Below are 23485 nucleotides of genomic sequence, written 5' to 3' on the forward strand. Positions count from 1 at the left end.
CAGGGCTATACAAATCAGAGACGCAAGGTCACCACAGAGACTAGAAATTTCACCTTGGCACCTGGGATTTGTCAGCCCTCTGCTAAGCCGCGCAGGAAATATTAAAGCCAGCCACTGCGAGGAGTGAAAAAGCTCACTGATACACACAAGCTTACAACAGAGAACCTTACTGACACACACACACACAAGTTCACTACAGACAAGCTCACTGACACACACACACAAGCTTACTACAGACAAGCTCACTGACAAACAGGCTCACTAGACAAGCTCACTAATACAAACGCTCACTACAGACAAGCTCACTGACACACATGCTCACTACAGACAAGCTCATTGACACACAAAAGCTCACTAGAGACAAGCTCACTAACACACATGCTCACTACATAGTTACATAGCTAGAAAGAGACTTGTGTCCATCAAGTACAGCCTTCCTCACATTTGTTACTCAGTAACACACAAGTTCACTGAAACACACACAAGATAACTACAGACAAGCTCACTGACACACACACACACAACCTCACTCAGTAGCAGGCACATACACATACAAAATCAAATATTACTCTGTCATGCTAAGTATTGGAAGCCTACCTGGCACTGGAGGCTGTGGGAGAACTGGGAAGTCATTTTCAGGCCTCTTTCTGCAGCAAGGTCCTCTGCTAGAGAGTGGGGGTGGAGCTCCATGTGGGAGCGGAGCTTGCATACGGGGAGGCGATCTTCCATGCAGGGGCAGAGCTTGTGTGCCGGGGAAGCTGCTGCACAGTGGCGGAACTAATGTAGAGAGAGCCCTGGTCCAAAATTTTTTTGGGCCCCTGAACACACATGCCTGTGGGGTGGCCCTAAGTGCCTTGGCCACTTGATGCGCCCCAGTGTAACCGCAACATTAGCACTGCCTGTAGTTCCACCGCTGCACCTTATTAAAGGTAAGACACCTTTTTATGGAAACTGGAAAACCTTTTCAGGAGATGCAAGATAATTTTCCATGGTGTTTAGAAGGGGCTGTGGTGAAGTGTGCGTATATAGGAGTCTGTTTATGGTGTACTATGCATAACTACGGGCTGTAATGAGAGCACATGCTCACGTATAGGAGCTTTTGAGATAGTGTGTTTGCTGAGAGGGTCTGTAAAGTGTGTGCACAGGGACGTATTAGCCGCTAGGCAAACAAAGCATTTGCCTTGGGCGGGACTTTCCAGGGAACGGCAAAAAAAGCCGCCCCCAAATGCCCAGGCAAATGTCTTGTTAGCCTGGCGGCTAACTGACAATCAAGGTGAGCGAGCGGGCATATTCCGGCTCCCGGCATTATTCTGCGGCGTGCGAGGGAGCTGAACAGGAGAATCAGTGCTCCCTCGATGCCTGCAGTCATCGGCCAGCCGCCCAGCAGCCCCACTGAACCCCAGGGAAACGAGAATCCACCCCAGCATTCCCAAAGGTAAGGAGGCTGGGCGGATTGAATTTAAAAAAAAAATGTGAGTGTGTTAGTGTGTGTGTCTGTTAGAGTGTGTGTCTGTTAGTGAGTGTGTGTGTGTGTCTGTTAGCTAGTGTATGTGTGTCTGTCAGTGAATGTGTGTGTATTTGGAAGGCATGGAAAGGGGGTGTGGCGGGGGAAGGGGGGGGGCACCTGAGTTTTGTCATGCCAAGGGCAGCACAAAACCAGGATACACCACTGCGTGTGCATCTAGGGATTGCAGTGTGAGTGTATGTGTATCGGGGTTGCATTGTGTGCTTATCAAGGAGGTGTAGTGTGTATGTAATGGGGTGTGTATGTGTGTATAATTCGGTGTGTAATAGGGTGAAGTATGTATTTGTGTGTGGAGGTGAATGTACATGAGGATGAAGTGTGTATGTGGGTGAAGAGATGATGTGTGGGATGAAGTGTGTGAGGGGTGCACTGTGTGTGTATGCAAAAGTGTACTCAGTGTGGGACATTTTTCAATGTTATTTTTTTATTTATACACAGTGAAAATTAATTAAATACCCACTAATATGTGCAATTTCTGCTTGTAAAACTGTCACGGCACTGCCGTGCACTTACCCACTCCTGGGCGCCCACGACGTCCTCGCGGTACTCGCCACTCCCAGAGACCCCTCTCCCAGGTCTGCGGCGGTTTCTTCTCTCCCTTTCGTCGCCGAGGTTCGCAGGGAACACACCGTCGAAGCAAGATGGCAGCCGCCACGCGGACACGGCGTTCTGCACAGCGAGGAGGAGGAGAACTGCAGATCTCTTAGGAGAGGGCAGGTCAGGGACTATGACCTCTCTTTATAGCTCCTGTGTGCCCCACCTACTGTTGGCCGGTCATGGGATCCTGGCTCCCTATTTAAACCAAGCACACCTTCCAGTCAGTGCTTGGTTATTTTCCTTGCCTTTGTATAGCTGCCTTTTGCCCTGATTTTCAGATTATGTTCCTGACCCTTGATCCCCTGATTGATTCTCCTTGCCTGTTACCTGACTCCAGATTGATCGACTTCTCTTGTCTGCTGTCTGACTTCAGATTAATTGACTGCGTCTCCTGCTTCTTCCCTTCTCGGATTCCTCGCTTGGCCTGTCCCCACTTCCAGGTGCTCCTGAAGGTCGTGATTGTAAGGGAGTGCTGTTCCGCTGCAATTAGGTTCCGTCACCTCTGCAAAAAACCCAGGTGGGTGTGACCAAAACACACTAAAAGTCAGCAAGCATGTGTAGGGAGGATATGTGCATGTGAAATGAAAGTGTGAGGGAGAGGGATTTCTGTGTGGGGAGTGGCTGTCAGTGCTGTAGCTATATATGAAGGTTGTGTGTGATTTGTGCATTTTGGCTTACTTTGGGTATCTATGTGTTTAAGGTGATGTGTAACTTTGTGTAATGTTTGCATACCTATCAACTATGGGAGGTGTGCGATCAAAATGTGGTGGACTCTGGGTTACTTGCGTCAGATGCAACGCAAAAAAACTTTTGGGTTGGACTGCCCACATACAGTTGCAAGAAAAAGTATGTGAACCCTTTGGAATGATATGGATTTCTGCATAAATTGGTCATAAAGTGTGATATGATCATCATCTAAGTCACAACAATAGACAATCACAGTCTGCTTAACCCCTTAAGGACACATGACGTGTGTGACACGTCATGATTCCCTTTTATTCCAGAAGTTTGGTCCTTAAGGGGTTAAACTAATAACACACAAAGAATGAAATGTTGCCATGTTTTTATTGAACACACCATGTAAACATTCACAGTGCAGAGAGCAGGCAGCAGAATTCAAGATGTAGGAGACAAGAGACAAATTAAGTGGTGGTCGAAAAGTCGGTACGCAGCGAGAAAGTGAAATCAATCACCATGTAAACAATCACAGGAGAGAGGCAGGTCAAGAAAAAGGAAAATGATAACGCATCAGGAGTCAGAAACATGGAGTTTAAAACAACCAAACACTGATTAGGAGGCACTCTGGGGTTAAAGAGGTTGACACAGTCATATGAAGAGCCACCTCCCACCTATAGGTGGAACACTCTGGGACTATTTAAATTGTTTAGGGGCTAAGAGACATCTTAGTTTGCATCAATGTCCCTGGACCACCTCTAGAACGCTACGGGCACCCAGGAGCAGGTGAGTGGTGCCGAGTGCTGTGACAATGGTGGACATGGTCACCACAACTGTAAAGTTCTTAATTACTTGGTTGCTCTGCTGAAAAGTATCCCTGGATGTTTTTCAAATGTTGGCAACTCTGTCTGAGCTCAAATTTTCACTTGTCTTTCTCTCTCTAGTTTACACTTTTTCCCCTCTCAACTCTCTCCTGTCCCTCTCAAGCTACCTAATACTTTTATAATTCTGTCCTGTTTACTGCTCTAGATATAGCAGCACTAATCAAAGTTCACTCTAAGCATCAGCCACTGGAACAGCTAGCTCACCCACTATCTCCAGCTTAGTTCCCATACTGCAGAACCTGCATCACACCTGACTTCCTACATTACAAATTCATGCTACGTTCCTATAGTTCTGCCTTCTTCCTTGCCAAGTAAAAGTATTTTACCTCTCTCATCTATGGCTCCACCCACTTTTATGACGCATGCGTGCTGACATCATGATGGCGATGACGTCATGCAACATCAGTCTTGGCGTTTGTGCACATTTTGGAGGCGGGGCACGAACATTTCACTGTCCTCATCACTTCCCTCGCCTCCATAGCCCAACTCACTCTTTTTCCTGCCACTGTTTGGTTCTTCTACACACCACTTTTACCAGCTTATTTCGACACCAGTATCTTTTCTATCAATTCCTAACCCCTCTGATGTACTGTTACTTCTCTTGTGTGTCTTCACGCATTACTCATAGATTGTAAACTCGTTTGAGCAGGGCCTTCTTAGCCTCTTGTCTATGTTATATTCCGTATGTAAATTGCTTGTTGTCAAATATCCCACTTTTAGAACAATAAATTGGCGCTATATAAATAAATACTTTGGGATTGGATAGGATGGATTGATTAAGATGGGTGGTGGCTATAGATATGACTTGAGATAGCAGTGGTTAACTAATAAAATGGTGATAGTAATGAATAGTTCTAGGGTAGCATTATGAATAATATATTTATATTAAATTCCAAATCATTTGTGTTGCCACATCCAAATATTAAGGGGAAAATGGCTTTGATATCTTATTGGAAAATGTGTGAGATAGAATTGTTAATTTCTTTTGTTAACTTTTTCGTTCTTGGTTGTGCATACGCACAATTCACATTACTCTTGTTGAGGTACATTATTGTAAACATTACTGGGTTGAACTTCGATTGTCTGAGTAATTTCTGTATACTTGACATAGGAGACAAACATGTTTTAAAACTATAATGAACACTATAGGGTCAAAAACACAAACATGTTTCTGATCCTTTAGTGTTAAAACCACCTCCGCCAAGCTTGCTTCATAGCTTGAACTGGGAAACCTGCCGCACCTTGACTGGGGTCCTTCTGGAGCTATTCTACCCGACCAGACTGCAGCTCTTCTTCCAGGCAGGTAACATCCCCTCTGCCTATTCCACTGCAGCTTTCCTTCCAGGCAGGTATCGTACCCTCTGCAGCTCTGCTTACAGTAATTGCTATTGCCTTCACAAAGGCACTTGCGTTTCTCAGGCCTAGCTCTCTTGATTTATCCCAGGGGTAGAGGGGTCGTGCATCCAGCCAAAGACTCTGTCCCTGGCATTCCTAAATATTCACATACGCAATACTTTATATTACCTCTGGACTAGTCCATATGTTCTTAACACTTAGATTGCTGTGACAACTTCAATTAGATACAAATAAACAAATCATATCAGGTAACATACAGCAACTAATTATAACACAAGGACATGTTTATTAAAGGGGTAGAGAAAACAATATTTAACATAAAATATCTCTCCTGCCTGCAGAATTAGCAATATGCAACTCTACCTGAATATGCAAATGAACAAGCTTTGCTATTCAGGTAGTGCATATTGCTGTTGCTACCAACAGAGGGCACTATACAGGTTCCATCGCCAAACCCACCTAGTTGGTAGCAAACCTAAGCAGGACAGGAGAGAAGGCAAAACATTTAACATTAAACATTAACTATTTTTAATGGGTACAGGGTGACTAAAACATAAGAATACTCCAAGGACCTACATACACAGTCTGTCTGAAGCTCCTGGTGATTGTGACTATCGTCACAGCCCTCTTAGCAAAGTTTAAAACATTTTTTACAGCGCCCGCAAGTGCACTGGCCCGGCCCCCAACTGACACCATTAGAATCAATTAACTGGTTTGCATGGAAATGCCTGAAGGGAATGATTATACTCATCATAACAAATACATTAAGCTGTACTTGTTCTGGTGACTACAGTGTCCCTTTAATTGGCATAATTAATGCATACAAGTGTTTCCTACGTTACTATTATACAGAATAAGTTATGTAGAAGCTTATTCTAACAGCCCATAATTACAGACACTGATCTTTTCGCCCACATCAAAGATGGCACCTCAGAGCGGTAAAGTCAATGACATCATCATTCATGCGACGCATCTGCCATGAACACATGGAAAGGAGGAAACCCGCAACTCATCCATAGAACAGTCGAACATAGCAGGCAGTTTCCGCTGCGGACCGTGCGAGCTATGTTAATAATCCACCAATCGCATCGTTCCAAGGCAGGGCTTTACGTGGTTACGCTCCACTCGCTGCCAATCGGAAGCCGACAGTTTGCTGAGTGGGGCGGGGCTATACTGGATTGGGGTTGGTTGGCACTGTGTGTGTCTTTGTGTCTTGCCAACCAAGATGGCGGTGGATGAGTTAGGAGCCTTGGAGAAATGTCTGGGGCTAAAAGGAGGAAAATACAGCTGTAAAGCACAGGGTGGCGGTCAGGTGAGATGTCATGGATATAAACGTAAATCAGTCTTAAAAGTATTTAGTTGTTGAGATTTTTAATTGTATTGTGGGTGTGTTGATGTATGCAGTGTGTAATAATGAATGTGCAGAGAGTAGGACACACAGTGAATTCTGAGAATACAAATCTGGTGACAATGTGTTTATATTTACTGTATTATTTAACGAAACCACACCCAGTAAAGGTATGGATTTCATGCACATACAGTTTGCAATGGAGGCAGCTGTGTGTGGTGGTATTTATAGCACATACAGTATATGATTCTGCTCACTTGTAACAAACCTCTGCTTTCTGTTTTGTTTGTATTTCTCCCACTTTTTTAAATATTTTTTTTAAATAATGAGTTATTATCGTTGTAGCACAGGCTAAAGATGAAATCACCTACTGCATGGTAAGCCATAAAGTATATTTAACACGTTTTCTAGGGTGTTATTCCTCCTCTGGCTCCTGTCAATCAGTCCTCTCAGAGACTCTTATTTCCTCCCCAGGATATATCTGCACTTCGTTCAATAACCACCCTATTGAAACGGTTTCCTAAACTTAGCTTGGGCTTGTTAACATAGCATTGTGAAACACTTAAGTCACCCATAGTGAGAGCTGAGACAGGGACTGTTCAGGCATGGTCCACATCTCCCCTGACGTTAAAGGGACACTGTGGGCACCCAGACCACTTCAGCTCATTAAAGTAGTCTGGGTGCATTGTCCCTTCCAGAGAAACTGCAATATTTACATTGCAGCACTAAATATGCTCTCAGTGGCTGTCTATCAGGGAGATGCAGGGGGAGCGATAGTGCCAGGAATACAGCTTTGTATTCCTGGCACTATAGTATACCTTTAAAATAGAGCTTGGTTTTTGAATGAAGGAATGAATGCATGAATCTATGTGTGTGTAAACGTTATGTAGCCATGGCATGGCTGATATCAATTTCTATGATGATTTGAACTGATTTTTAGGGATAAACCACTTGACTCATATTTAGGCAACTATGAGATAAATCCTAAAAAAAACATATTGGGATGATACGTCTCATCCTTATTTGTAAGGGGTCTTTGTATGCAGACCAACTAAATTGTGCTCCAAGGGACAATTGAATGGATAAACAACTTATTTGCCCAATTTTTTTTTTAAGTAACTTTATTACAGAAAGTGCAAGAGAATTACAGAAAGTATGCATTTAGGAACACAAATATAGATAACAACAAACACGTCGACTTATAAACATATAGATATGTAGTCTTGTAAATATACTATATTAATGGGTACATACAAAGTTAATTCATGGAGTATGGCTTGAAATGGTCTGACTTGTTACAATTACAGTATTTCCACTTGTGAGACATTGATGTTTACAAATAAGCACTATATCTAACTGTGGGTAACTCGTACTAATATCGAGTCGTCCAGCATTATCTTTTGAGGGAGCAAGATTTTCCAGCCGGCGTACTGCTTGGCTGCATCGTTATGTCATAAAGCTTCTTTTGATAATTTGTTTTTAGTTTTGCTAAATTTGCTCAGTTTAATTTGCCATCTGTCACTGCACTAGCCAGAGTTTCCTTGACTAGCATCCATCCACAAAAAGTGTTTTCTGGATGTTTTTTGCTAATATTTTTAGTGCCTTTCTACATTCTAAATAATATACTAAAATGTATGTTAAATGCACCAAGACAATCCCTTTAATATTGTATTTGCATATCCACTAAGTTTAACAAATATTTATTTGTAAGGTGTTATTTTGCAACTGTGGACCTGCCATTAAAGATGTATTCCTACATACATACTGTGTATTCCTAATGCTACAGTGCCATAGACACAGTTTAGGTGACCGGCCAGCGCTGCCTGGGTTAAAAAAAGGTGATTTACTTTTCTCCCTCGACAGCGTCCTGGCTCAAGCCGCACCTTCAATCTTGATGATCTCAACCAATCCAATGCTTGCACATAAGAAAAAAAATATTTTTAAGCAGCAACTATCCCCCACAGTAGAATGCCAGTCCTCCCACTATAGCTCCTGTCCTCCCACCACAAGCCCTGTCTTTCCACTCCTCCTACTACCACCTCCCCACAACAGCACCTGCACACCCACCACAGCACCTATCCTTCCAATATTGCCTTTATATCCACCACAGCCCCTATCCCCCACAGTACAGCCCCTGTCTAACCACCATGGAACCTTCCCCACTGCCCCTACTCCCGACTACAGCCACTACATTCAAAGATACTGAGTTTACACAAAAGCAATTATGATTTGAAATTTAATCCACAAGAGTCACACAAGTCAAAACAGAGAAATCTTAGTTATGCAGCAGTTGGTTGTTTTTGGTAACCAGCTCCATCTCCTCTTCCAGAAAATTAAATTTTAATGCAGATGGTTATGCTGCTATAATGCTTGTGACTGCATTTTAATGTTTATAGAAACCATTAAGCTTGCTGACTTTCATAGTTATTTTGTATGAATGTTATCACATAATTTGTCATTTGTATTGTTTGCTAGGTTAGCATCTCTGCCTATTTGTTTTTGTTTGTATGTATTGAAGACACACATTGTGACCTCCTCCCTCCATCCCCCCCCCCCCCACTCTTTCTTTTATCCTCTCATTCTTTTTTTATTCACTTTAAAGCAATTGTTAAATATAAAAAAATGTATTCTTTTCTCCCTTCTGCTTAGGTTCCTGTGCTTCAGATCAACAAGGGTCCTAGCTTATCGGGGCTTGCCACCATTGCTTCTTATTTAGTGAAAGAGGCAAAAAAAGAAGAACTCCTTGGGGCTTCGATAGAGGAAAAGACCATTGTTCAACAGTGGCTGGAGTACCGAATTACACGTATAGACAGATTGGCCTCCAAAGAAGATGTCAGATGTATACTAAAGGTTGGTTGATAACCATCAGTTAACCATCGTGAGTTCAAGCCTCATTACACAGTGGTGACATTATCCATGAATTAGTCCTTGTCTGAGCTTGTTGATGGCTACATCTGCCACCTGGTAGTCTAAGTTGCTTATCATTGTCAGATCGGAAATTGTTCAAATGCTGCCCTTAGATTAAAGGAACATAGAAACATAGAAACATAGAATGTGACGGCAGATAAGAACCATTCGGCCCATCTAGTCTGCCCAGTTTTCTAAATACTTTCATTAGTCCCTGGGCTTATCTTATAGTTAGGATAGCCTTATGCCTATCCCACGCATGCTTAAACTCCTTTACTGTGTTAACCTCTACCACTTCAGCTGGAAGGCTATTCCATGCATCCACTACCCTCTCAGTAAAGTAATACTTCCTGATATTATTTTTAAACCTTTGTCCCTCTAATTTAAGACTATGTCCTCTTGTTGTGGTAGTTTTTCTTCTTTTAAATATAGTCTCCTCCTTTACTGTGTTGATTCCCTTTATGTATTTAAATGTTTCTATCATATCCCCCCTGTCTCGTCTTTCCTCCATGCTATACATGTTAAGATCCTTTAACCTTTCCTGGTAAGTTTTATCCTGCAATCCATGAACCAGTTTAGTAGCCCTTCTTTGAACTCTCTCTAAGGTATCAATATCCTTCTGAAGATAGGGTCTCCAGTACTGTGTACAGTACTCCAAGTGAGGTCTCACCAGTGTTTTGTACAATGGCATGAGCACTTCCCTCTTTCTACTGCTAATACCTCTCCCTATACAACCAAGCATTCTGCTAGCATTTCCTGCTGCTCTATTACATTGTCTGCCTACCTTTAAGTCATCAGAAATAATCACCCCTAAATCCCTTTCCTCAGATGTTGAGGTTAGGACTCTATCAAATATTCTGTACTCTGCCCTTGGGTTTTTACGTCCAAGATGCATTATCTTGCACTTATCCACATTAAATGTCAGTTGCCACAACGCTGACCATTTTTCTAGTCTACCTAAATCATTTTCCATTTGGCTTATCCCTCCTGGAACATCAACCCTGTTACATATCTTAGTATCATCCGCAAAAAGACACACCTTACCATCAAGACCTTCTGCAATATCACTAATAAAAATATTAAAGAGAATGGGTCCAAGTACAGATCCCTGAGGTACCCCACTGGTGACAAGCCCAAGCTTCGAATATACTCCATTGACTACAACCCTCTGTTGCCTGTCACTCAGCCACTGCCTTACCCATTCAACAATATTGGAATCCAAACTCAAAGATTGTAGTTTGTTGATAAGCCTTCTATGTGCAACAGTGTCAAAAGCCTTACTGAAATCGAGGTAAGCAATGTCTACTGCACCACCCTGATCTATAATTTTAGTTACCCAATCAAAAAAATCAATAAGATTAGTTTGGCATGATCTCCCTGAAGTAAACCCATGTTGTCTCTGATCTTGAAATCCATGTGTTTTTAGATGTTCAACAATCCTATCCTTTAACATGGTTTCCATCACTTTCCCCACTACTGAAGTTAGGCTTACTGGCCTATAGTTGCCCGACTCCTCCCTATTACCTTTCTTGTGAATGGGCACAACATTCGCTAACTTCCAATCTTCTGGGACTACTCCTGTTATCAATGATTGGTTAAATAAATCTGTTAATGGTTTTGCTAGTACACCACTAAGCTCTTTTAATAGCTTTGGGTGTATTCCATCAGGTCCCATTGACTTATTTGTCTTTACTTTTGACAGTTGAAATAGAACCTCTTCCTCTGTAAACTCACGTGTAATAAATGACTCATTTATCCTTTTTCTTAACTGAGGTCCCTTTCCTTCATTTTCATCTGTAAATACCGAACAAAAATATTCATTGAGGCAGTCAGCTAGACCTTTATCCTCATCTACATACCTTCCTTCTTTTGTTTTTAATCTAACTAATCCTTGTTTTACTTTTCTTTTCTCATTTATGTATCTAAAAAAGGTTTTGTCCCCCTTTTTTACTGACTGTGCTATTTTCTCTTCTGTGTGTGATTTGGAAGCTCTTATAACTTGCTTAGCCTCTTTCTGCCTAATCTTATAGGTCATTCTGTCTTCCTCACTCTGGGTTTTTTTATAATTACTAAATGCTAACTTTTTGTTTTTTACTATTTTGGCTACATCTGTGGAGTACCACAGTGGTTTCTTGAATTTTTTGCTTTTACTGACAAGCCTAATGCAATTTTCTGTTGCCTTCAGTAGCGCAACTTTTAAATAATCCCATTTCTTTTGGACTCCATTTAAATTGCTCCAGTCTGATAATGACTCCTTTACACATATTCTACTTTTGGAAAAGTCTGTTTTTCTAAAGTCTAAAACTTTTGTTTTTGTGTGGTGTGACTCAGACACTGTTCTTATATTAAACACTAGCACATTAACCCAGCCCTGAAATGAAATCATATAATATAAAAAGATATATAACAGAAACCATGTGCAAGAAGAAAAAGTACCATCTTGATGTTGGTGAGCGATGGGTGCATTTTTTGTTCCATGTAGCAGAGATGGCTGCATCAAACTGATACTCACTGCAGTACTTATAGCTGATAATATAACAAGCTGAATAACCCCACTACATGGTATCACTTTATAATAAAAGTTGTTGAAACAAGTATTAGATTTGCTTAGAACTTAGGTGATACATTTGTTGTAACAGTTCATAAACTTGCATTACTGCAGAGATTCACTGAACACTGTCATCAGCAGATAACTTGGTACCGCAATACTTCTGGTTGGAAGATGATAGACACAAAGCTATTGGAATGAGTAAAAGTAATGCAAAGAGAGGACAAAATATACAATATTTAAATTGATGATTAAATATGGCATATTTTAGTTTTTAATGGTACATTGATTTTAAAGGAACACTATAGTCACCTAAATTACTTTAGCTAAATAAAGCAGTTTTAGTGTATAGATCATTCCCCTGCAATTTCACTGCTCAATTCACTGTCATTTAGGAGTTAAATCACTTTGTTTCTGTTTATGCAGCCCTAGCCAAACCTCCCCTGGCTATGATTGACAGAGCCTGCATGAAAAAAAAACCTGGTTTCACTTTCAAACAGATGTAATTTACCTTAAATAATTGTATCTCAATCTCTAAATTGAACTTTAATCACATACAGGAGGCTCTTGCAGGGTCTAGCAAGCTATTAACATAGCAGGGGATAAGAAAATCTTAATTAAACAGAATTTGCAATAAAGAAAGCCTAAATAGGGCTCTCTTTACAGGAAGTGTTTATGGAAGACTGTGCAAGTCACATGCAGGGAGGTGTGACTAGGGTTCATAAACAAAGGGATTTAACTCCTAAATTGCAGAGGATTGAGCAGCGAGGCTGCAGGGGCATGTTCTATACACCAAAACTGCTTCATTAAGCTAAAGTTGTTCAGGTGACTATAGTGTTCCTTTAATAAAATATTCTTAACCTGTTCATTTATGTCGATTTTTTTTTTTTTTTTTTTTTTTTTTTATTTAAACTAGGATCTTAACTTGTACTTGGAAGACAAAGTGTATTTGGCTGGGAACACTATCACCTTGGCTGATATCTTAATCTATTATGGCCTGCACCCAATAATTGTAAGTATTACATAGTAAGGCTGGAAAAAAAAGCTATTCTGGCTTTTTCTGTATTATTGCAGAAGAAGGCAAAAAAAGTTTTCCAATTTTGCAACAGTCTAGGACAAAAATCTTTCCCAACCCCAGAATGTCAGTCTGGTTGCTCTTTGGATCAAGAAGCTGTAATCCCACATATTAAAAATTCTACCCCTAAATATTATATTTTTGCAAGAATTCATCCAGTCACTGTTCAAAACTCTGAAGAATTTTGATAAAAGTAATTTTCATGCAGATAATTCTACATCCTTACTGTAAAGAACCCTTTCCTTAGCATTAAACTAAATCTCCTTTATTCCAGTCTAAATAGGTGACCTTGTGTCCTATTTTTGAATGTATTTCCAGACAATGGCTTGTATTCTCCCCAAATATATTTGTATACTGTTATCATAAGCCCTCTGACGTGCAGTTTTTCTAAACTAAGCAGATTTAAGTTTTAGTCTTTCTTCACAACAAATATCTTTTATTTTCCGTTTTAATTTTGTAGCCCATCTCTGCACTTTTTCTAATTGCACACCTTTGCAAAATCCAAGTAGATCACATTCACTGCAACACCATGATCTATATTTCTTTTAGAATGGAAATAAGTTAACTTCGATATAATCTGTTTTTTTTTATAAAAACCTGCTGATTTGTACTAATGACATTGTTCTCAGTGAATTGTTGAATATGTTTGGCTTTAATGTATGATTGACATACAAACATACCCCACCACCTTTTCTATTTTTTTTCTATTCTTTCTAACCAATTTGTAACCATTTATGTTAAAGGACCACTGTAGTGCCAGGAAAACAAACTTGTTTTCCTGGCACTATATAGTCCTTAAGTACCCCCCTCCCGATAGGCTAAAGGGCTTAAAACCCCTTCAGCCACCTACCTAAATCCAGCGACCTCTCCTCCCCCTCCGACGTCAGCTCCCGAGTAGAGCCGAATGCGCATGAGTGGTCAGAGCTGCACACGCTTTCAAACCGCCCATAGGAAAGCATTACTCAATGCTTTCCTATTGACATTCTGTGTGCTCAATGCGATTTTTGCTTTGAGCGCCATGGAAGCACCTCTAGCAGCTGTCAGGAAGACCACTACTAGAGGCTGGATTAACCCTGCAATGTAAACATAGGAGTTTCAGAGAAACTGCTATGTTTACAGCTGCAGAGTTAAAACCTGGGGGACCTGGCACCCAGACCACTTCATTGAGCTGAAATAGTCTGGGTGACTATAGTGGTCCTTTAACGGTCCAGTGTTTCATCCCAACATGTTTCTGTTATGCATATTATGTCATGTTATTGCCTGTAGTTCCCCTTTTTTGTTATGTGGGTTCCTTGCATATGCAAGCATACCTTTTAGTATTATCATGAGCCACTTGTACTGTATGCAACATATTATTACATGTCTCGTTTGGTCCAATCTCTTCCCCCTTGTCCTGAGCTATATTCAATTTCCTTTCTGTTCTGTCTTCATTTTGCAAACTTTTGTGTATCTCTCCCCCACCCCCCAACACAAGTTTAAAATAATTTTTTCAACCTTCTAGCGAACCTGTCCACAGGACCATAAAATCCTCCACCGTTTAGGTGCAATTTATAACGGCTACAGAGATTGTACAGCATCACTTCAGCCGTGCATTAACCTCCCTATTAATATAAGTCGGCCTTTCCGCTGTACCACATGGCATTAGTAATATCCCTTAAACTACTACCTTGGAGGTCTTTTTCTTCAGTTTATTTTCTAATTCCGTAGTAAGAAGAAGAGAACTAGCTCTTAACCCTGAATGGTTAGAAAATAATTTTAAAATGTAACTTTTAATATTGTATTTTAGACAAAAGGGATATATATATGGAGACAATATTTGGTATTTCCACTAGATGGAGACAAAACGTAACCATGCTAAGAAATATCATCAAGGAAAAAGATACTTGGTGATCTATTCACAATATATACAGTGTTTGAAAAAGGGAAAGAACAACAACAAAAAAAAAAATATATATATATATATATAATTTACAAATAAGAGTTTACTCTGGGATGTGTATAGATAGATAGTAGCAAGCTGTGCTCAATGATAATGTAGTGTTCTATAGAGAATCAAATAAACGATATGTAACAGTTTATCACCAGAATGCAACATGGTATGAGAACATCATGTTAACTAGTCAGTGCCAGTGCTAGTCTTGCCATCCTAACAAATGTCTGACTTCCTTGAACAGATCACTGATCCTAATCAGGGACAGGATGCTATAACTAATGTATTCTCAACAAACCCACTACCACGTAATACCTTTTGTACTGGTGATATAAACCAGGCGTTTTTTGCAATCCAAAAACTCTATCAACAGCAGATTAGAAGCTTTTGGGAAATAGCCAGTCTTAAACAATGTATTGAACAAGAATTGGTCCCTAGGGGCCTTCATCCTGACATCTTATTACCAGATAAAGTACAAACTGAGGAACAACTTCATGAGTGGAATAATATATTACTAGACTGCTCTTTCAGACTCATGGATTTTCTGCTAAAACTTGAATCAGTACAATTTCAAGAGATGAACACAACATTACAAGAAGAGATAGTAGGTGTAAAAAAGTTCAAACCCAACAGCCAGTTCACCTCTATGGAAACCAAACTTCAAAAAAATATAGAAAATTTCAGAAAAAATCTAAAGATTAAACACGGCAAGTTTCAGCGTGACCACAAATACTTTAAAGAAGGCCATATTTTTAGAAAAAGACGTAACCGCTGCAGACGCACTAATAGCCATACCAGCTCCATCTCCGCTAAGACAGAGTGGTCAGAGTAATTCATCATCTTACACCAGACATATCCATAGAGATCAAACAAATCAATCCTCAAACAATAGGGGTATATTCAAAAATACTGATCAGTATAATTTCTAGACTCTCCTGTACACACTAATACTGCTGAGTCCACTTTCACTACTACTTCATCCTCGTCTTTTTTTAGACCAGGATTCACCACGCCGGCAGAGAACGACATTACGGGAAAGAGAAAGATGGGCCTACAAATCCCGTCCCAGACCTTAACTTCTAATTCCAACAAAATCCTCAATATGTCAGATTTTACACTCCTTCCTAGACCCCTTTCCCTGCTCAATAAAGGCCTCTCATTTGTCCCCACTCCAACTTGGGACAAGTTTGAGTAGTCAAAAGACATTCATCTATTCGGACGTAAGCATAAACTACAAAACAGCCACAGAAATGGGCTTACCCTCCCAAGATATTATCCATGTCAACACTTTAACAGAACTACTCGCTGAACAAGATGTTTTAAACCTATGACCAAAGTAAAATCAGGTAGCTGGTTCACACCTAACCTCAGTGAGGTTCCACATGTCGATCTATTCATCCAGCTAACCACTGAGGAACTGGAGAATAGCACGCACAACAAAGTCCCCATTCACAATCTCACTTGGAACGAACTTGGGGCTCTGAATGAACTAAAAGAAGCTGATAACACTATTATCAAGCCAGCAGACAAGGGCGGGAATATCGTATTGTTAAATGTGACAAATATATAGACATCTGTATGGACTATCTTCATGACCATCACACTGACCATTTATACCAACTGCTGCATTACAGAAAGATCCAGCAAATTTGTGGACCGTACTCTACATGCTTTAGTGAAAGAGTTGCCATTATACCTTCAAGACACCAAGGATACATTATTGGCACTAGAAAACCTTGAAGTCCCACCATATACTTTATTGGCTAGTCTGGATGTTGTCTCCTTGAATAGTAACATACCACATGACAAAGGCATTTCAGCATGTAAATTCTTGGATCAAACCACATATGACGAAGATCAAAAAGACTTCATCTTATCCCTCCTTACATTTGCCCTGACTTATAACTACTTTATTTTTAATTGCAAATTTTACCTCCAGGTGACCGACACTGCTATGGGCACAGCTTGTGCCCCTAGTTTTGCAAATCTCTTCTTAGGATGGTGGGAGCAGTATGTCATCTGTTCCCCTACCTACGGTAAATACCAACAGTATATTTTACGCCGGTCTTGGTATATAGATGACATACTGCTCCTATGGACAGGTTCTATCTCCATATTTAATCAATATGTGGAAGATCTAAACCACAATTACATTAATCTCTCTCTTACCCATGTAATCCATGAAATATAGATTTTTTTTTTTATTTAAAAATAATACTGTCACTTGATGGAACCCTTCAAACACAGCTGTATAGGAAAGCAACCTCTACCAATCCTCTATTCCATATGGGCAGTATCTGCGGGCTCGCAGAAATTGCTCAGACGATAAAGATTTCTTCCAGGAATGTCAAGAACTCCGACACAGATTTTGGTCCCTTGTATACCCCAACAGGGTCCTAAAAAGAGCATTCAACAAATTATGCCAAACTGACAGAGCATCAAGTTTGAGAATGACATGGCCACCACCGAACAAAACCATCAGATGCATTGCAACATTTGACAGTGGTTAGCCCACCATGTCTGACACCCTTAATAAATATTGTTCTATTACGTTTTGTCTCCATCTAGTGGAAATACCAAATATTGTTTCTATATATACCCCTTTTGTCTAATACAATAATAAAATCGGGACCTTAGTGAATCTTTACCTATGCATCCAGCAATCACAGCCCATCGTTCCAAGAATCTCCATGATTTACTTGTACATAGTAACCTTGAGAAAAAAAACCTACAGATGCACACTGGCTAACCCCAACCAAAGGCACCTATCGTTGTGGCCGCTGTAAGGCATGCAAATATATTTTACCCAGCAAACTCCCCTAATCTAACCAAACCAACATTACAGTTACCACTAAGATCATATATCTTATTACTTGTTCCTGCGGCAAACAATATAAAAATATCTCTTTAAAACCATTCATCAATTGACTTTACAATTAAATCACTATATGACCTATTTTTTATGTTGTAATCCTTCCACTCCTATTGGCTGTCCTATCTGTCAATCAATTCACTCAAGCTCTGGATTGGTTATTTCTCTACCAATCATCAGATACAGCCTGATATTTAAAACTTCTCTCAGCAGAAGCTCGTTTCCCCCAGAAAAGCCACCCAACCGGCAAAGCGCACATAGGGGCGCCATCATTCACCCATGGTTAGACTGCAGATCCTTCACTGATAGTCCGTGATCACTGGCGTACAAGCAGTACCTGTATTCTTACAGACCTCCCAGCACTGAATTCTTCAGCAGCGGTCTGACCAGGGTGAACAGACTTCCTGGCGTTCTGCTCCATAGAGATGGTTAGACTCTCTTTCTTACAGGTGCCCTTGAAGGCACAGACTAGCAAATCCGTGCAGCATTATTATTTCAGCAATGGCTAAATCTATTCTCTTACTTACAGGTGTTTTTCAAGGCACAGATTAGCATATCTTTGAAGCAGAATTATTTTCCCGACGTTTTTGACTTGCTACTGTATTTTGGAATAGTGATAATTATCGGCAGTGCTATTCAGTGACAGGTAGATTTAGTTTTGACAATCCAGCATAGGTGCCCTTGAAGGCACCGATTAAGCATCTGTATATACTAGCATGCTGATATTTTCACCATTACAATTTCCAACATTGTTTACTCTATACCAGGTATAGGCAACCTTCGGCACTCCAGGTGTTTTGGACTACACCTCCCATGATGTTTTGCCAGCATTATGGGTGTGAGAGCATTATGGGGGATGTGGTGCACAACATCTGGAGTGCCAAAGGTTGAATATCCCTGCTCTATACCAACAGTCCTTTTTAGGACTTCAGCCCTCGCCGTTTTAGTAGCCGCTGTACTTAGTTTTAATTCCCATATTGCCGAGGGTTCCTCCTGGCACTGACTAGTTAACATGATGTTCTCATACCATGTTGCATTCTGGTGATAAACTGTTACAGATCGTTTATTTGATTCTCTATAGAACACTACATTATCATTGAGCACAGCTTGCTACTATCTATCTATACACATCCCAGAGTAAACTCTTATTTGTAAATTATATATATATATATTTTTTTTTTTGTTGTTGTTCTTTCCCTTTTTCAAACACTGTATATATTGTGAATAGATCACCAAGTATCTTTTTCCTTGATGATATTTCTTAGCATGGTTACGTTTTGTCTCCATCTAGTGGAAATACCAAATATTGTCTCCATATATATCCCTTTTGTCTAAAATACAATATTAAAAGTTACGTTTTAAGTTATTTTCTAACCATACTTCAGGGGGTAAAGAGCTAGTTCTCTTCTTCTTACTACTTCATTATCCGGGCTCATGCCCTGCTCTTTCAGCCCTACTGAACTTATACATCATTCTCTCACCTTCTCTCTCCTCTCTTTTTTATTTTTTTATTTTCTAATTCCCTTAACTTTTTCTTTAGGACCCTCCATCTTTCTCTGATAATGTCATTGGTACCAATATGGACCACGACAGCTGAGTCATCCCCAGCCCCTCCCAATAATCCATCCACTCTGTCAGTAACATGCCGGACCCTAGCATTTGGGAGACCGCAAACTGTTTTGTTGAGGTGATAAAGTATGGTTTTCTTCCAAAAAATGTCAACAGCAGTTTTAAGCATGCAAGTATAATTTACTTATCTTATAGAACCATACTCACCAATAACAGTGTTTATGATTAAACAGTCCAGAGATTTTAAAGAGACACCTCAGGGTGAAGATGTATGTACACACAAATATGGATATCAAGCAAGGACTTTTTATCAAAATAAATAAAACTTGCCTTTTATTTCATCATTTCAGTTTTATTTATATATAACTCCAATATTACCCTATTGAGCCTTATACTGTAGAGAGCCCCAGATGGAATCTTTTACCTAAGTAAGTGGGTTAATCTCATAAGAGCAGACATTGGGCTGTTCGAGTAAGACCTGCTAAAGATGGGGTACATATACGTTGTGGCAGGCTTGTGCAATGTATGATCATATAATATGACTAAACCCCTGTTATTTTTTAATCTGTCAGCATTGAAGTTGCTGTTTAGTGGATAAGTGAGTGCGCTGGATCTTGTGCTATATATATATATATATATATATATATATATATATTGCACAAGATCCAGCAAACTCATATGATGTAAAAGTTCTACACTGTTAGACAGGTCTAAAAGTTACTTGCTACTGCAAGGCTGCAGTGTTCATGGCAAACTTCACCATGGGTGAATTTCAAATTACCAAGGCAAATTTTTCAATGAAAGTGGAACTTCTGAGCTCTTTCTATATGTTATATTTTAGAAAACAAGGGGGCGGGGCCTGACCGCCGAGCGGGAAGGACGTGGGACACCTCGGCTCCTCAAAGAAACTACCACAATCAGGCAGAAATTCCCTTTTCATGCCTGTGCTTGGTGATCAGTGGCCACAGGATGGCAAGGAGGACACAAACACCCACTCGCGGTGTCCATATCAGCCCCCGTCCTGCCGGCAGAGCGGACCACTGGGCGGATGGGATTGAGGCTTGCCGCGAGGCCCTGGCGGGAGAAACGGCCGATCTCCAGTGCTTGGTCCGGCGGGTCGTCTCACGTGCCTACTAAGGGCCCCGTTCCCCCACCCTGTGGGCCGGGGGGGTTATCCCGGACCCCACCGGAGAGAGGCAGTGACCGCACTCACTATCCGAGCGGCAAAAAGATCAAAGCAGGACAGCATGGCAAAATCCAAAATGGCCACCGCGCCCATTACAAACAGGAGAAAGAGCTCCCATCCAGCAGAAGCTACAACTCCCTGTGCAATCGGCAGACCAAGGGGTTCTTACCTGGACTCTCACTCGGCTCACACAGAGCGGGCACAGCACGCAGGCTCCCTCAGGTACCCAAGGCTGATGCCAGCAAAGCATGAAAGCGAACTCACCCATGACCAGCAAGTACCGAAACAATCTAGCAACCAGCGGGAAACACAAGCGACCTAGAGATGGCCGAGAAGTCAGCCGACCCAGCGCAGCTGCGGCAGTAATCAAGCGGATGCTAACCATGCAAACTGAAAATCCTGCAGAGTACTGTATAAACTTGTGTTTTGCATTGACTTTTTAATATCATTTATGAGTGTAATACAGACGAATTTATCACCGCAGGGAAATCATTTACACCTGTCTATGCCTAAAAATATGCATTACCCGGCAAGCTTAGTGGCTCGCTGCCCCCTGGTGGTTAATTTAAAAAGTGCAGAGAACTTTACACATAACGATGTTTGATATAACCTGCAACTTACTAATCTGTTATTATGCATGCCTTTAGTTTAACTACTGCTCCTATCTTGTGTATTAACTCTTAGTAGTATATCAGACTCGTTCTGTTTTCCTTTTACTTTGTCTCAACGCACTAAGCACTGAACCATTTGTCCTCGACTCAATTCTATAAAGTGATGTCTTAGCATGACTTCTACTCCTACCTTTCCCTAAACCACGTTATCAATCGGTGGGCAAAGCGACGGTCCCTGCTAGGTGGTTAGGAAGAATACAATGTAAACACGTTTGTTTTTTCGTTGGAAAAAAAAAAAAGTGCAATGTTTCTGATGCCATGTAAACATATGTGAATGCCAATCGATCTGCACCAGCTATTGCGGCATTGCAAAGTGTATGTCTTATCTCTGCACGAACAAAATAAATATAAAAAAAAGTTTAAAAAATATATATATATCCACATTTGAAGGCCATCTATTATCTTCTGAGAGACACTCAGCCAGTCATAATGTTCATCTAACATTCTCTAGCCACCCTACCCCCTTGCCAGACTAAATATGAAAAATCTTACCTTTACTCCAGTCTGCTGCTGCTGGCTTTGCCCCTGATCTGCCTGCTTGGCTGACATCATCAGAAGTTGTGTTCTGATCCAATCACATTGGATTGGCTGAGGTTGTCAAGGAGGCGGGTCAGAGAGAGCAAGCCAAACACAGCCCTGGCCAATCAACATCTCCTCATAGAGATACATTGAATCAATGCATCTCTATGAGGAATGTTCAGTGTCTCAATGCAGAGGGTCGAGACACTGAATCACAGGAAGCACCTTTAGTACCCATCTGAGGAGTGGCCTGTGTAGGTATCCCTAGGCTGTAATGTAAATATTGCATTTTTGCTTAAAATCCTTTTTTGCAAAAAGTCTGAAGGGAATGATTATACTCAACAGAACAAATACAATAAGCTGTAATTGTTCTGCTGACTAGTGTCCCTTTAAATTTGTTAACCTCTCTTCATAGCTAAAATGCTCCATTCCTTTAATCAATTTTGTAGCGCGCCTCTGCTGGCTACTGCAGTCTCTGGTTTAGAAGGCCCTATTGTGCATTGATGAACGGAATTTTCCTTTCTAGAAAGTATAGATTCATACGACCTCCTTGGTTTATGTAGATTTTTGTATACATGGCTTGAAATTTCAGGGCACCAAGTTTGTATTTTTGGAAGAACTACTAAGAGTTCTACAGTATGTGTCAGTAATTAAACAACAGTAGGCAGTATGAAAATGTGGTGGCAAGATAAACATTGAGTATTCATTAAAAGTATGTTTTATTTTTCCAGGCTGATCTTTCCATTCAAGAAAAAGAAACCTACATCAATGTGTCTCGCTGGTTTAGTCATATTCAGCATTACCCTGGAATAAGACAACACCTCCCAAGCCTGGTCTTCATTAAGAATAGAATCTACACAAACCTTCATTAGGTGGACAGACCTGTGGAATGTGTGCATCGACATGTTGCCCGAATAATGTTCTTTTCAGGAAATATTTTGTCATTTTGCTTCATTTCATGTCAGATGTGTTTGTATGCTCCTTATGATTGTTGCAGCTCCTGAAATGTACATGTGAAAGATTCAGACTGCAAATCAAGCTCAAACTTTTTTATTTATTTAAATTTGTTCTAGATACTGAAGGGTCAAAGTATATATTTTTCATATCCATGCTTGGTAAATCTGTGTTTTTAAACTGATGTTAAGCAAGAAAAAATGGCCACATATTTTGAAGTTTGGTCTTTTTTTATATGCTACATCTTCTTAATTTGTTTTACTGCCTTGTGCCAACAAATTGAAGTAATACAATTAGTTCTAGTGACCACATATAATTCACCTCTACCCTTAAACCACAAAGAATTCAATATCTCGCAATTCATAATGGAGCTCTGAAAATAAATTACTGTCTAAATGTGATTTTGATACTTAATTCCTATTTATTTATTGTGTTTGTACAAAAATTCTTAACCACTATGTGGGCAACCTTTACAGTCAGTCTTCATAGCTGTAACACTTAACTTGAAAATCTCCATTTTGATTCCTTAATTCAAATCTTGCTAAACTTTATTTTTCCTTTACATTTTGTTGTTAAGTGTTGCATAGCAAGACCATTTAATGTTATCTCACATATATATTAAGTGTTCTTGCATAGCAAGACCACTTAATGTTATCTCACATATATATTATTAAGTGTTCTTGCATAGCAAGACCACTTAATGTTATCTCACATATATATTATTATTATTATTATAGCCAAATTTGCCACCCTAACTCCTCCCACAGTTTTTACACTACATAGACAAAAATTTACCAAAACGTGCAGATTGATCCCGATCGGATTGCTATTACTTTGTGGAATGTTTAGCCGAATGGTTCTCGGAATAT

General features: G+C 40.3%; 1 protein-coding gene across 1 annotated transcript; it reads left to right on the plus strand.

Annotated features, from left to right (window-relative positions):
* The first annotated feature begins 6228 nt into the window (after nucleotides 1-6228).
* Nucleotides 6229-23017, plus strand: EEF1E1 (eukaryotic translation elongation factor 1 epsilon 1). Its single transcript, XM_063450523.1, has 4 exons — nucleotides 6229-6349; nucleotides 9035-9235; nucleotides 12757-12852; nucleotides 22394-23017. Exons 1-4 carry the CDS (start codon nucleotides 6263-6265, stop codon nucleotides 22532-22534), a joined length of 525 nt encoding a protein of 174 aa, XP_063306593.1. The 5' UTR covers nucleotides 6229-6262; the 3' UTR covers nucleotides 22535-23017.
* Nucleotides 23018-23485: the final 468 nt, after the last annotated feature.

The sequence above is a fragment of the Pelobates fuscus genome, chromosome 4 (assembly GCF_036172605.1).
Source record: "Pelobates fuscus isolate aPelFus1 chromosome 4, aPelFus1.pri, whole genome shotgun sequence".
NCBI lineage: Eukaryota > Metazoa > Chordata > Amphibia > Anura > Pelobatidae > Pelobates > Pelobates fuscus.

Excerpts from the sequence above, each read along its gene's own strand:
- EEF1E1 (XM_063450523.1), top strand. The coding sequence starts at position 6,263 with ATGGCGGTGGATGAGTTAGGAGCCTTGGAGAAATGTCTGGGGCTAAAA. Across the intron at positions 9,236-12,756 it reads ATGTCAGATGTATACTAAAG|GATCTTAACTTGTACTTGGA; the intron begins GTTGGTTGATAA and ends TATTTAAACTAG. Across the intron at positions 12,853-22,393 it reads ATGGCCTGCACCCAATAATT|GCTGATCTTTCCATTCAAGA; the intron begins GTAAGTATTACA and ends TTATTTTTCCAG.